This window comes from Xyrauchen texanus, chromosome 12 (assembly GCF_025860055.1).
Source record: "Xyrauchen texanus isolate HMW12.3.18 chromosome 12, RBS_HiC_50CHRs, whole genome shotgun sequence".
Classification (NCBI taxonomy): domain Eukaryota; kingdom Metazoa; phylum Chordata; class Actinopteri; order Cypriniformes; family Catostomidae; genus Xyrauchen; species Xyrauchen texanus.
Window position 1 is genome coordinate 9,177,162 of NC_068287.1, and position 15,334 is coordinate 9,192,495.

General features: G+C 37.3%; 2 protein-coding genes across 3 annotated transcripts in view; one reads left to right on the forward strand and one right to left on the reverse strand.

The window, feature by feature from the left end:
- Positions 1-15,334, reverse strand: part of LOC127652745 (sterol regulatory element-binding protein 1-like) — a 37,096-nt gene that overhangs the window by 18,471 nt on the left and 3,291 nt on the right. Inside the window, exons 2-4 of one of the 2 annotated variants that reach the window (XM_052139096.1) lie at positions 4,847-5,329; positions 526-683; positions 269-415 (exon numbers count right to left, since the gene is read on the reverse strand). In XM_052139096.1, coding sequence (XP_051995056.1) covers positions 269-415; positions 526-683; positions 4,847-5,329 — 788 coding nt within the window. Of the gene's footprint in view, positions 1-268; positions 416-525; positions 687-4,846; positions 5,330-15,334 lie in introns of both variants that reach the window. The other variant, XM_052139095.1, reaches the window with a different exon arrangement.
- On the forward strand, positions 13,151-14,887 carry LOC127652746 (uncharacterized). Its single transcript, XM_052139097.1, has 4 exons — positions 13,151-13,266; positions 13,390-13,557; positions 13,747-13,842; positions 13,921-14,887. The coding sequence occupies exons 1-4, from the start codon at positions 13,159-13,161 to the stop codon at positions 14,227-14,229; spliced, it is 681 nt and encodes a 226-aa protein (XP_051995057.1). The 5' UTR covers positions 13,151-13,158; the 3' UTR covers positions 14,230-14,887.

Sequence of the window (15,334 nt, forward strand, 5' to 3'; positions counted from 1 at the left end):
GTAATTTTTCAAAACAAAATTAAATGAAACAAACAAAAATAAACAAAAACAAACAAACCACACCAAACAAAAACTAATCAAACAACAAAATAAATAAATAAAACAAAAACAAAACCCAAATCAACCAAAACAAAAACCAAATCAAACAACAAAATAAATAAATAAAAAAACAAACAAACAATACAAAACCAAAATCAACCAAAACAAAAACCAAATAAAACAAAAAACAAAAACAAATGCATAAAGTTTCTGTGTTTCGGCTGTGTACCTGCAGTGAGGTGTTCTGGATAGGTGCTGTGGATGTAGCAAGCGAAGTGATGCAGGGTGATGCTACTGTTGTTACCATGGTTACATCAGGCTTCAGAGTGGTGAGCAAGAGAGACTCCGCCTTAATGAACTGAGGCTGCAACAAAACCTGCAACACATAGGGAACGGTCAGTGCAAACAAAAAAGTAATGTAAAGTCATGTCAGAAATATGAATTATTTGGCATGTGTGCATAAGTGATTCAAACTAAAGCACTTACAGGAACTTGTTGAACCTGAGAAGACATGGTCTGCGTGGAGGTGGTCAGGATGGGAGAAGTCGAGAGGCACTGCACCTGAGCTTGTATGGCCATTTTCTGAACGTTCTGTGGAGAGGCGGGGACACTCTGGTTTGGCTGAGGGGAGCTCTGCTGATTGACTGCTGCAAGAACCAGCAAGATCATGAGAGGTAAGAAATGTCATGAGACATTGAGAGGTAATAAATGTCAAGAAAAACAAACAAACAAACAAACAAATACATCTTTTCAAATAAAAATAAAAGAATAAATAAATAAATAAATAAAAAAACAATTGCCAATTGTTTTGTTATCACTTGAGGAAATCTTATTCTGTTGACAATGCTGTGATAGCACACAATGAATGTGATGAATGTGCAAACATTCACGGATATATCAAAGAGGAGATTTTGATTAGTTAGCAATAGTAATAAATCGTTCACGTCGCCTGACCGAACTTTGATCAACACTAGTGTGATTCTGTATTCTCTCTTGGACCTGGAGACATTACCTAAGCCTCGAAAAGATAAGCCGGAAGGGAAACGATAAGAGAATACACAAAGAATGTACGCGGCGCAGCACTGCACATGAGGTCTCTACCATTTAATGTAAGGCAAATGGTCACTAGGTTTCCAGGACTGAAAACAGTGACGTCACATCAGTCTGCACCTTGAACCAACACGTCTTAATTTCATAACAAACCTTCATATCAGGGCTGTCTGAAGCAAAATGTTAGCGCTGACATATCATTGGTTGGACCGTGATCAGGTGATGCAATTTAGCAGTGGTCTAATTACTCAGAACACATAAATAATTTGAATACACTTTAACTGGAGAAAAAGAGAGTGAGTGTCTGATAAAGTAGTGAGATTTTGTTTCTGACTATATCTACTGACTAAAGTTTTTCATAGACACACGCTAACATCACAGAATATATCTGATTCAGCTATTGAATCAAATATGTAAGGATCGTACTTATACACTGTAAACCGTATTAAGTTAAAAGAAATCAAAAAATGTGAGGCAATCAGTTACATCATTTTTTTTAGTTAATAAACTCCCAAGTTCAAGTTAACAGAACATCCATATTTTGATTTTGTACTACACATGCATGTTAATTGCTCTTAACTTGAAATACTGGGTGAGCTAACTTATACATTTTAAATGGCACTTATCTCTAAATTTATCTGAACATAAAATGACCACTTAAATACTTCAAGTAGATGAGACCTAACTAGCTAGTACAGTGAATGCCAGCATACTGAATGCATGTTAATTGGAAACACAATACTTTGATTAGCATAACAATTGCTTAGCTAAGCAAGGCAGTATATTGCGTTACTTGTTCAGGTGACCCAACCTTTGTTCACAAGTTTTCTCTATTATTCTGTAACATTTTTGTTGTAAAAGAATGAGACGCAACACTTATGAAGCTGCCACAATCCAGCTGGATATTGAACAAAAACTATGTCAGTTTGTATACTACTTTTAATATACTTTTAATACAGGTGAGATAAATGTGATTTAATCATTTAGGTTTTATCGCAACTATGAAGCTGTGGTGGTTCAAAATAGAGATTGAATACCAAAAATGCATCTTTACATAGCCGAGTTATGCTATACATTAAGCTAATAACATTATTCATGCAATTAATAACAGTTACTGTGTATTCGCATTTATGCCACCTCTGAGCAGCAGCACTAAACAGTCAGTGTAAATACACCCTTTCGTGGTATACTGTATGTCCAGTGTTGGGGAGTAACGAAATATATGTAACGGGAATGCGTATTAAATCATTGGTATTAAGAATACTTACATTCAAAAAGTATTTTGATTACTGAAGAGATTATTTTACATTCCAAACCCCATGATGACAAAGCAAAATACAGATTTCAGTTAACAATGAAAATCTATTAAAAATAAAAACATAAATATTACATTGACATAAGTATTCAGACCCTTTGCTATGACACTTGAAATTTAGCTCAGGTGCATCCTATTCCTCTGGATCATTGTTTAGATGTTTCTATACTTTAATTGGAGTCCACCTGTGTAAAATTCCATTGATTGGACATGATTTGGAAAGGCACACACCTGTCTATATAAGATCTAAGATGAAAATGCATATCAGAGCAAAAACAAAGCCATGATGTCAAAGGAACTCCCTGCAGAGCTCAGAGAAAGGATTGTATCGAGGCACAGATCTGGGGAAGGCTACAAATATTTTTTAGCTGCATTGAAGGTTCCCAAGAGCAAAGTGACCTCCATAATTCCTAAATGGAAGAAGTTTGAAAAACCAGGACTTTTCCTAGAGCTGGCCGCCCGGCCAAACTGAGCAATCAGGGGAGAAGGACCTTGATAAGAGAGGTGACCAAGAACCTGATGGTCACTCTGGTTGAGCTCCAGAGATCATGTGTGGAGAAACTTGCAGAAGGACAACATCACTGCAACACTCAACCGATCTGGGCTTTATGGCAGAGTGGCCAGACTGAAGCTTCTCCTCAGTGAAAGACCTAAAGTACTCTCCTTTACCAAGAGAAACAAGATTCTCTGGTCTGATGAAACGAAGATTGAACCATTTGGCCTCAATTCCAAGCATCATGTCTGGAGGAAACAAGGCACTGCTCATCACCTGTGCAATACAGTCCTAACGGAGAAGCATGGTGGTGCTAACATCATGCTGTGGGAGTGTTTTGCAGCGGTAGGGACTGGGGGACTGGTCAGGGTTGAAGGAAAGCTGAAAAAAGGACAATGACCCTAAGCACACAGCCAAGACAACACAAGAATGACTTAAGGACAACTTTGTGAATGTCCTTGAATGGCCCAGCCAGAGCCCGGACTTGAACCCAAATGAACATCTCTGGAGAGACCTGAAAATGGCTGTCCATCCAACCTGACAGAGCTTGAGAGGATCTGCAGAGAAGAATGGCATAAAATCCCCAAATCCAGGTGTGCAAAGCTTGTCGCATTATACCCAAAAAGAATTGAGGCTGTAATCGTGGCCAAAGATGCTTCAACTAAGTACTGAGTTAAGTGTCTGAATACTTATGTCAATGTGATATTTCAGTTTTTTTCTTTTTAATACATTTGTAAAGTTATCAAAAATCTAGTTTTTGCTTTGTCATTATGGAGTATGGAGTGCAGATTAATGTGAAAAAAATTAAAAATACAGACAATTTCAAGCATTTTAGCGCAAGGCTTCAACATGAATACTTTCTGAATGCACTATATAATTAATATTTTTGGCTGATCCTTCCGGATGTTTTATGATCATGGCACCTCCATTATGCACAACTGAAAGATTTTTGAACTCAAGTTCCAATCTTTACGCAACTTTTAGGTGCACGGGTTTTGCCAAAGATCGCAAAGCTAGTGGTCTCAAACCTTTAATACCCATGCATTAATTGGCTGTATCACTCTACTCTCTCCTCTCCACCTGGTGTGTAGTGAATGTATTGGCGCACTATGGCTATCATCCAGGTGGATGCTTGAGGAGAGTCCCCTTGTTCACAGTGAAAAGCTATAACGTTCATTAATTTAAAGACATTTTATGATTTTTGTCAAAGATACATAAAAGCAAGTAAACTAGATATTCATGTGCTGTATAATCTGCGGTCTGTGGTATAATCAGTAATTAATACTTTTGAATTGACAGAAATTCTGATCACAAAATCTACATACATCCTCTGCTAATGTCTCCTGTGATTTCTCTACAACGGTTAGCAGAGAGTACAGCACCAAATCATACATTTGTTTTTCCACGGTGGGATATTATTGTGGTATCAACTGTTTCAGATTCGCCTACTAAACTGAACATAAATACAATACAAACTGTGGTTGGTCGCTTTGCATGTTGGTCAGACAGACTATTCCGGTCTAATAGCCAAAGTATACTTCGGTTTTCCCTGTTGCTAATCTCTCTGCGCGCAGTATGCATGACGCAAATTTCATCATCAGCACAGTCTGCTTAGACTGTCCGCATCCAGCCCAGATTTTCTCGACATGTGCACAGTCCTCGTCTGTACACATAGTCGGCTCATGCACCTGCTGTTGACTACTAAAATAATATCACAAATCAGTCGCAGTGCACATGTGTTGAACGCGTTCATATTCGCTTGCGGTCAGAAGAATATACTTTGAAAGGCAACACAGTCGACCGGGCGCGATCCAATCTGGAACCCAGAAAAACTAAGCATACCTGGGCCTTCAGTGGGCGGTTCTTAGCCAGAATAATATGCATAGTACACCAAACTTCATGCTGATGGTCAAAAGTCTGGCTGTGTGAGGTTAATATTTCAAGCTCACCGGTGTAGCCATTCTGTTTGGTGTAAGTGACCACGGCCTGCTGCTGCTGCGGTGCTCGGGGTGTAGGTGAGCTGAAGATGGAGGAGCCGAACACTGGGCTCTTGCCAGCCGGGGTGGAAGGATGGAGGCTGGGAGATGGAGCAGGCTGAGCTTTGGGTTGCGTGGTCTGCAGTGTGGCAGAGTTTGCAGGGGTGGAGGTCACCTGGGCCAGCGGAGACTGCTGAAAGGTGGGAGGGTGGAACAACTTGTCTGGGATGGAAGAGCTGCGGGTTATGGGAGGGCCCAGCAGGGCATCCAGGTGAGGGCTGCTGCTGAGGATGGAGGAGGTGATGGTGGGCGTGGAGGAGGTGGGTGGGGGAGACGGGGGGCTGAAGTGAGGCAGGCCTGAAAGTTCCTGCGTAGGGACAGGGGGAGCGGGGAATGGAGCATGATCAAACAGCCCTCCGAACTCCATGTCTTGGTTGGTGATAAGCTGGAGCATGTCTGTTAAAAGAGAGACAGTAAGAGTAAGTACAGGATTTCTCAAAGGCTTCAAGTGAAAAAAGAGAGACTTAAACTATTTTATGTAACTGTGTTTTTGACAGTCCTGTAATAAAAGGCAGGTGTGATAACATCTTGATAACTTTATCACTTAGATTAATCAATCATTTATGAGGAGAGTTATCTGCACAATAAACTATTGTCGGTTAAATGACTGAAACTATAAAGTAATATTGGATTGCCAAGTATTGTATCAACAGGTACATGGCACCAGTGAACATGTGAGCCTATCCATTCTTACCAGGTTAGTAAAGGTTTTGTACTTTTGAAACTAAATACAAAGTACTTTTACGTAATTATGCAAAGAAAATATTTAGACCCTACAAATTTAGCAGGTTATTTCAATCTTTATTAAATATATTTTTCCCATCTCACTGACATGCCAACAATCAAATCACACTCTATTTGAATGTAATTAGCCAAATAATGTAATTGGCCAAATAAACAATATTTCATATTAATTATAACCCCTTATTTCAAGTAACAATTGTCTAAATATTGGTTTCAGTTTTACATCTGATGTAACTTGTAACTTATTATCTTGCTTCGAGTTTTGATACCTACATACTTAAAATATTATACCTAATATACTTAAAGTATACCTAATAAATTCTCTACTTTTTATATCCCCTTTCAGTTCACCCCACAGGTTTTCTATGGGGTTCAGGTCAGGAGACTGGTATGGCTATGGCAGAACCTTAATTTTGTTGTCAGTGAACCATTTTTGTGTTGATTTTGATACAACACTTGAGACACTTGAGTTTGTTGTTGGATGAGAGCAGAGGCTTTTTTCTTGAAACCCTCCCAAACAATTTTTGGTGAAGGAGGTGTTGTCTGATATGTTGTTCGAGACATTCTGACCCCAAGACCCAACTAATTTCTGCAATTCTCCAGCTGTGATCCTTGGAGATTCTTCAACCATCCTCCACACTGAGCGTGGAGACAATATAGACACACGTCCTTTTCCAGGAGGATTCTTAAGACCTCCAGTTGACTAGAACTTGTTAATTATTGCCCTGATGGTGGAAATGGGCATTTTCAATGTTTTGGCTATTTTCTTAAAGCCACGTCCCATTTTGTGAAGCCCAACAACCTTTTGCCACAAACTATAAAGAACTTTATTCTTTAGTTTAACACTGTGAGTGATGATTAAGGAAATTTGGCAGGAAGTCATGTTTGAACAATTTCATGTTCCTAGTCACCCAGGTGTACTAAACAATTTCAAATAAGAATTTCTAGAGGTACCAATAATTGTGGCCAACATGTTTTGAGAAAATATTTATTTAATAATAAGATATTTCCCCTATTTCAATTGTTTTCCTTCAATTAAAGTTTAGGTTTTTGTGAATGTTTCTGAATGAAAGATCAAAAGGATAAACAATGCAGATGCCTTCTTTGATCATATTTACCAAGGGTGCCACTAATTTTGGACACTATTGTATATAGTCATTCAAATAAGAATAGGTACAAAAGACTGTTTCTAGGAGGAAACATTTTGACGAAAGCTTTTTCATGTAAACGTACTAAAACATAAACATTTGATTACTGTGCTCAATATTTTTGGGCTTTCGTTTCAAACAGAATGCATGATGTGGCAAGGCCTGGTCAATGTGAACAAAAAAGTTCCTTGTCCAGTCTCATTAGATCGCATCCCTGTGCCCCAAGGCATGGTGAATTTAGAAGGTGGCTGCAGAGAGCTAATTCACTTGTAGGATGAAACGAGTGCAAAGAGCAACACTGCAGCGTTTCACCATTCAGTTTAACTCCTCTCGCACAAGGACAGAGTCTGGTCAAGACACAGAGCCAAATGAATCAATGCAAAAGAGAAAATGTTATCCAAGATGTTTTTTTTTTTTTTTTTTTTTTTAAACCTGCAGGCTACAGAAACAATATTAATAGCTGTAAATGTATGTGAGTGCTGGATCATATAATCACGTTCAGTTGTGCCAGAATTAGGACATATTGAATTACCTTGTATCTCAAAGCACTTAAACCTTGAAGACACTATTTGTCCTCTTGAAAGGAAGGAAAAACGCTTTTTTTTTTTTACATCATTATAGTGCAGTGGTTTTCAAACTGACAGTGCTAAGGGGTCCATGGGGGGAAATCTTTTTTTTTTTTTTAAGTTTTAATTTTAGATTATTTCTGTTTTGTTACACTTTCCTAAGACTGGTTGAAAATCATTCATCATAATTATTTTATTAAATTGACAACCCTCATTTTTTACTGTAAGAATTAAAATAAAAAAACTGCATACATTTGTGATAAAAAATATTTCTTGAACTGTATTCAATATTTCTTGTTAAGAAGTAACCTTAAGTTAGCTCACTGGAGGTTGTAAGGCCATAATTATCAGAAAAGATGCTTTGGAATAATATTGATGGTGAAAGTGCAATACAAAAACAATTTAATTTAATTGAAAATACTTCTCTTAAGGTTTACTCTATATACAAACATTAAAGTGATAGCTCACCCTAAAGTGAAAATTCTCTCTTAATTTACACACCATCATGCAATCCCAAATGTGTATGACTTTCTTTCTTCTGCTGAACACAAACTACTGTATTCCCGAACAGTATAACCTACTTATTAAAAATAAGTGAACTATACTCAAAACAGTGAAACAGTTCATTCAACTTAAAACTTTTAAGTTTGTTCAATGATTTGGCCATTTTAAGTTCCAGGAACTCAAATAAAATAAGTAAAACTTGATGTCATCTTAAATACCATAGCCTTACTTTTGCCTCTTGGTGGCGGTAATGAGCTTTATTGCGTTCCAATCTGCCAATTCAACAAAGAAGAGGCTCTAGTCTATTTTTACAGTCTATGGTCTACACTCAAAAACATTTTAAAGCCTTTTTAAAAGATATACAAATTTCAATAGTAAAATTCCATCAATTTGAGTTTAATGTTCCTTACATTTTAATTGAATTTATTAAAGATTGTTCAATTATTCAGTTAGAATATGTAAGGGTTATTCAATTCAATGGAATTTTACTATTAATTGAAATGCATAAATCTTAAAAATAAAATGTTTTAAGTATTCTCAATGCAATAGTGCATTGAGAATACTTTAAAACATACTAGGTAAACTCTCCAAAACAGACTAGTCAACATGACTATCATGCTATGTCCGTTTATGTCATGTTTTACTCAAATGACTGTAAAAATAACAACGGAGTAAAACCGAGTAAAACGAATTACCATAGCCTTATTTTTGCATCTTGGTGGCAGTAATGAGCTTTATTGAGTGCCAATCAATCTGCCTACTGAAAAAGAAGAGTCTACTCGGCGACTTTATTTATTTTTAAAACATAACATACCAGGTAAAACTATCCAAAACACAACAAAGAGTCAACATATAAATGTCATGTCCGTTTATTTCATGGTTTACTCAAATGACTAAAAAATAACGGGAGTAATAATTCCCATTTGAAATCGAACGCTCAGATTTGAACTTGGAAGCCCGCCATGTCATGCAGGAGTCGTTGCCTCAACGTGTTTCTGGAGAATCAGTTTCGTTCATCTTCGTCGTTTCTGTGTTTGCTGCGGTTTGTTTAGTGGCTATAATGTGGTAAGTACTTCTTAACTTTTTAAAAAAAAAAGTTATTCAAGTAATCTGCATCAGAATGTGACAGAAAAGTCATCAAACTGAACGTTACTAAAATGATTAGGCCTGCATGTTGCGATGTTATTTGTGGATTGATTTAACTAAATTTAAACAATTAAGGGACTGAGTTGATTTATGTACGCAATCGCATTGCACGGATATTAATTTGTGGCACTGTTGGTTATCGCAGTTGCTTTTATTGAAGCTTTTCGGTTACAGAACCTAAATTGAAACAGGAAAAAAAAAAAAAGATTTAATCTTACTTGTTTATTTAACTGATGCTTAGAATTAAATTAGCTGTAATCCAAGGTAAAAAAAAATTAAATTCTGAAATTGTTGTATTTGACATGTCTCTGCCTCACTATTAATTTGTGTTTTTATTTTCTATACAGGTTCAAACTTGTGAGACCAGAGCATATGTGAGTAAAATTACAATTTGGAATTTGGGGGTGAAAATACATGACTAAAAGTATGCAGCATTTTAAAACTCCAACTGATTTTAGAGGTTGGCATAGCTCATAGTTTTCTCATGTCTTGTCATTTTAATGATTTGGATTTGAGTGATGGATTGGAAATGCAGGTTATGTGATTCCTCCTCACTTACTCGAGCACAGCTACTTCGGCATTATGGTTTGCAACATAGCCATTTTTCAAAGGTTAGCCCTTTACCATGTCTCTATGACTCTTGCATTTGCACATTTGTTTCATTCAATGCACTAAAAATTCATGTATCACGATTTCATAATGAGAAGGATAAGCGGCATGTCTGTCAAGAAGTCCAGGTGGTGTACACATGTCCTTTATGTGGGTTCAAGCAGCCTTTTTCAGAGAAAAATCTTTTTGGTCATTTAAGAGGGCATTTGAGAAGTCATGAAATGGTAACATGTACATATAAAAACTGTAGGTATACCACAAATGTTTACTCCTCATTTAATTCTCACAAAACCAGGGCCCATGGAGTAGATGTTAGTTCAGCTTGCTTGGACCTTTTTGAGGATGTAGTTGCTGCAGATGATGGCAGTTCTGCAGCTGCAGAGCCTCCATTTGAGGATCCTACTCAGTCTGAGGATGCAGACATATTGGATATTGTTGACGATGTACAGTGTGACACAAGCCAATTAAAAGCGCAACTACAACGCAATTTAGCCTCTCTGTTTTTGAAGATGCAGGCTTTACTTCATGTGTCAGATATAGCTGCACAGGTAATAGTAGAACATTTGTGTCAGCTGTTTTCTTTGTCAAGGCCGCTGCTGAGAGAAGCAGTTAATGACGTATTACAGAGACATTGCTATACTGTGAGTGAAGCTGCTCTTGATGAAATTGTTAGTGTTGTTATAAACAGTAATGTTTTTGTCAGTGCAACGAATAAGCGACGAAAAACCTATATTGAGAGAAATTACCCAATGGTAATGCTGTTTCAGTATGTTGTAGCACCTGGGCGCACAGCTGTTTATGTCCCTATACTGCCTATGATTCAGTTGTTGTTTAAACATACTGATGTTCTTGACAGAATTAAAGAATCACATTCTTCACAAACTGATCAATACACAAGTCATCGAGATGGTTTGTATTTTCAAGAAAATAAGCTGTTATCAGAATCAGAGGAGTTTAAATTGCCGCTGCTGATTTACATCGATGATATAGAAGTTGCAAATCCATTAGGTACTTCGAGGAAAATACACAAACTCTGTGCGGTGTACTGGGTACTTGCTGATCTACCTAGTAAATACCGATCAGCTTTGCATGTCATTCAGCTAGCAGTGCTGTGTAAAGTTCCTGATGTCCATAAATGTGGCTATGAGAGTGTGCTTGGCCCTTTAATGCAAGACATATGTACATTAGAACAAGATGGTGTGTTCATTGAGTCTCTTGGACAATCTGTTAAAGGCACTGTTCTTTTTGTTGCAGCAGATAATCTTGCAGCTCACGGATTGGCAGGCTTTGTACAGTCATTTCGTTCAGAGTATGTGTGCAGATTCTGTCTGGCAACTCAAGACCAGTTTCAATCGCATGATGTGGCTGAGGGTGAATTCAGTCTGAGAACTAAGGTAACTCATGATCTGCATGTCCAGAATGTCTCCAGTAGAACTGGGGAAATTATTTGTGGTGTGAAAGAGGACTGTGTCTTAAAACAAAAGCTGCAGTATTTTCATCCAATCACTGGTTTCCCCTGATATTCTCCATGACCTCCTTGAAGGTATTGTGCCAGTAGAGTTGGCTTTATGCATTCAGAAAATGATTCATCTGAAACACTTCACGCTTGATTATTTGAACAGGAAAATTGAATCATTCTCATATCAGCATACAGATAAGGTTGATAAACCAAAGCCAATTTCCAAAACTTATACCACAAAAATGACAATAGGTGGTAATGGTCATGAAAATGCTGCATTACTTCGGCTACTTCCATTTATGGTTGGCAATGTTGTACCAGAGGGAGATAGTGCATGGGCAGTGTTAATGGAATTGAAAGACATTGTGGAGTTAGTGCTTTCTCCAACATTTACTGAAGAAATGATTCAGTATCTACAGAGTAAAATTAGGGACCACAGGCAAATTCTTCTTGAAGTATTTCCAGATTTTAAGCTTCGGCCAAAGCATCACTTCATCGAACATTACCCAGAGCTGATCAGATGTTTTGGACCTCTTGTACATTTATGGACCATGCGTTTTGAAGGCAAACACCGCTTCTTCAAACGGGTTGTGCATGATACACAGAAGTTTAAAAATGTGCTTAAGACACTGGCAAGCAGACACCAGCATATGATGGGTTACCATCTAAGTGCTCCAGCGTTCTTCAAACCACATTTGCAGGCATCAACTGTGACATCTGTTTTAGTTTCAACTCTACCTGAAGTGGCAATACAGTATATTAAACAGAAGACTGATAGTAACACTATATACTGTGCATCTCGAATCACCATTGATGGGACAAATATTTCTACTGGGGAATATTTTCCTGCTGGTTATGAAGCAGGGTTACCTCAGTTTTGTAAAACTGAGTCAATTCTCCTTGTGAACGATCATGTGGCCGTCCTATGCAGGGAGCACAAGTCCCATTATATTGAACACCTAAGAGCTTTTAATCTGTGTTTAGGTGATATATCTGTTAAAACTATAACAGATTTGAGTGACACATCCCCCCTTTCTGCCTACAGCATAGAGGGCCAGTTGCTGTTGACGCCAAAGCGATTTCTGCCTTTACAATAAGGTAAAGATTTCTACATTATTTGGAAATCCATGTCCAGTCCATCTTGTTCGAAACTATATTTTTAACTTGTCTTTTACCTTGTTGTTTTGGTCTCATAGATGGCAGAATCACAAAAACTTTTACTGAGTTTACATTGCTCCTGACATTGCCCACAAGATGACCCTTTCTACACGACCAAGTACAGTAGAAGAGTTGATTACAGTGATCAAAGAGAAATTCAGACCTCGTCTTGATTTTGATTTCAGCCTCCAATATGAAGACCCAGATTTTGGGGGGCAACTCTGCTTTCTAACAGACATTTCAGAACTGCTAGAGAAGGCTGTATTGAAAGTACACCGATCTGAGACTGATGCTGGCTCAGCTGCAACTTCAGACACAGAAATGCTCACTTATGCCCCAGGACGCTTGCAGAGTTGGCCTGATGTGTTCCAAGTTCCTCAATTTTCATATGACGTCGAGCACACCCTAAATAGTGGAAATACGGCCTATCAAAACAGTGGAAAATTCTTAAAATTAACAAAAGGCCAAAAACATGACATTCTAGAAAATATGGCCAAGGCAACGCACAGCTTTAAGGCTTACCCCAGCGACAAAGAAGTAGCTAAAGCAGCTGAGGCTCTTATTTCTAAGCATCCCTGCCTCACAGAACCAGGAAGTCAATGTGGATGGTATGGCTGGAAGACAAGCTTAAAGTTTAAGATGGGCAACTATCGTACAAAACTCAGCAGATCTGGCTGTGAAGAGGTGGCTGTTAACTCGGGGAAGAGAAGCCAAAATAATCCAGAGAGTGAGTCTCCCCACTCCAACATCAAAAGAGCTCGTTGAGCTGAGGTAAACTACCTACCAAATTTTCCAAAAGGAGAGAGTGCTGAAAGCTTGGAACAACAAAGATTGCAAATAGTTGAGGAAGTGTCTAAGACAGAAAGAAGTCTTGGGCTGATAGAGAAACTCATGCAAAGTACATTTGCGCTGCGTCGCAAACAGATCGTTGTAGATAACCCATCACAACCAGTGAAGGACTTTTTGGAAAAGTGGCCTGCACTTCGTTTGGAATCTCAGGTAATTTTCTCAGTTGCTGTCTGTTAGATTCCATTTTTTGTGCATTTATGTGTGTCTGTTTCTTTTGTTTTCTTGTTTAACATTTTTTTTTTTTATGTTATTTGTTTGAATGCTTGCTTTCAGATTGCTGCAGAATTCCACAGAATTACTAATATCAGCTTGAAAAACAAGTTCTATGCAGAACTGGACAACCATACTCCTCGACTGATTGCTGTTTACAGGCAGAAGGCTGCCCGTACTGGCAAAGCAGCAGAAGCAATGAGAAGCATCTTTAGTGCCTTTGATCTTGTGGTAAATGTTGTTAATTACATTTATAGTACAAGTTAATTGGTTAATGTGCACAAGTATTTTATCTGTTAATAGTTTAAACCTAGCTTTGAACTTTTTTCGCTTTAAATTTCTTCCCCTCTTTCATCTGTACTTTTATGTCTATTTTTTTCTTTTTTCTTGCACCACTAAGACAGTTCTGTCTTTTTTCAGGATCACTACGATATTGACAATAGACGTACAGCTGCACTTCGAGCCCTCCCTGTCTACTTGCGCGAAGATGACTCTGTGTTTTTCAAGATGTGGAATGTAGGTTTTTATACATCTCATTTGAATTTTAATGTTATTTATCTGATTATGCTCATGAAGTTCTCTCATGCTTTTCAGACTGAAGAGGTGGATGAGCCAGACATTGCAGATTCAGCTGTAGCTCTTGTCAGCATGGTGAATGGAGACTTGACTTCCACTGTTCAGTTTGACCCTGCTCGGATTGCTATTGTGCTGGAAGGTGACATTGTTCTAAGGGACATTTCCAGGTTGGCTGATGCTTTTCTTTTGATGTTTGGTTTGATATATGCATTACATCTCAACTACCCCAAAGAGCTGACACACACATTTAACTTCATCCAAAAAGTCTTACTGGGCTTGGATGACTCAAAGCCACTAACACCCAGATTGCTGAGTCTAAAAAAATGAGCTACTAATTAAGGAGTATGAGGAATGGATGTACGAGCTCTGTACAATTTATTTTCTGTTCTTTTCAGTTGTTGTGAGTGACTACTGTAGTTGCCCTATTAAACACTGAGCTCAAGATTTATAATTTCCCAGTGAAGTGGAGAATTTCATTTTCATTTTAGTATTCATTGGGATTGCATTACTGAAAGCCACTAGCACCCAGATTACTGCCTAAATTTTATTTTTACTGATTAAGAGATTTTCTGCATTTCTGGATGCACAAGAGACTGTTTATTGTATTTTATTTCACTTGTTGTGACTAATATTGTTAGTCTATTGTAATACTTCTCAAATTTTGAACACAGATTTTGTGTTAACTTAGTATTTACTGGGATTGCGTTACTGAAAGTTGGCCCAGATTGCTGTTTAACAATTTTTTTTTTTTACTTGTTAAAGAGTTTTTCCTGCATCTCTGGATGCACTAGTTTTCTACACCTTATCTGTCCTTTTCATTTGTTGTGACTAATATAGTGACATTCTAATGTATACAGAGGTCTGTTATAATGCTGGCATGAAGAGTGTAAAAACTTCTGAAATGTTTTAATGCATTATTATACATTTCTAAAATGTCTAGTTGTGAATTGTGACACTTTTGTTACATTTTCAAAAGGTAATGGCAGTGACGCATGTTAATGCATCAGGTTTGAATTATTCCTTTTGCAAAATAAAATGTATTTTCATGTATGGAGTTTGAAATTGTCTTCCTTTCTAATGTTTAAGGAATAATATTTTGCTAATGTTAATTTTGAGGTCATATTTTTTGAAAATTAAGTATTATATTTATTTTTAAATGTATAGCAAATTTAGTATTAATTTCTGATTAATAAAAATTTTGTTATAAAATACATAGAAAAAGTTTATTAAAATAAATAATTTTGAGTTAATGTGCTCTATAGATTTAAGTGTAACTGACTTAAAACAATTAATTTTATCAACTTAAAAGTTTTGAAGTAATAAGTTTCCTCAAATATTTTGAGTTATCTTAACTTATCGGGGTTTACAGTGTAAGAATATTTCAGCTATGTTGGTCCATACAATACAAGTGAATGGGGACCTGAAATTTGAA

Bases quoted from the DNA above. Each gene is read 5' to 3' on its own strand.
- LOC127652746 (XM_052139097.1), top strand. From the start codon at position 13,159: ATGCAAAGTACATTTGCGCTGCGTCGCAAACAGATCGTTGTAGATAAC. The intron at 13,558-13,746 runs GTAAATGTTGTT...GTCTTTTTTCAG, and splicing joins TTAGTGCCTTTGATCTTGTG to GATCACTACGATATTGACAA. The intron at 13,843-13,920 runs GTAGGTTTTTAT...CATGCTTTTCAG, and splicing joins TGTTTTTCAAGATGTGGAAT to ACTGAAGAGGTGGATGAGCC.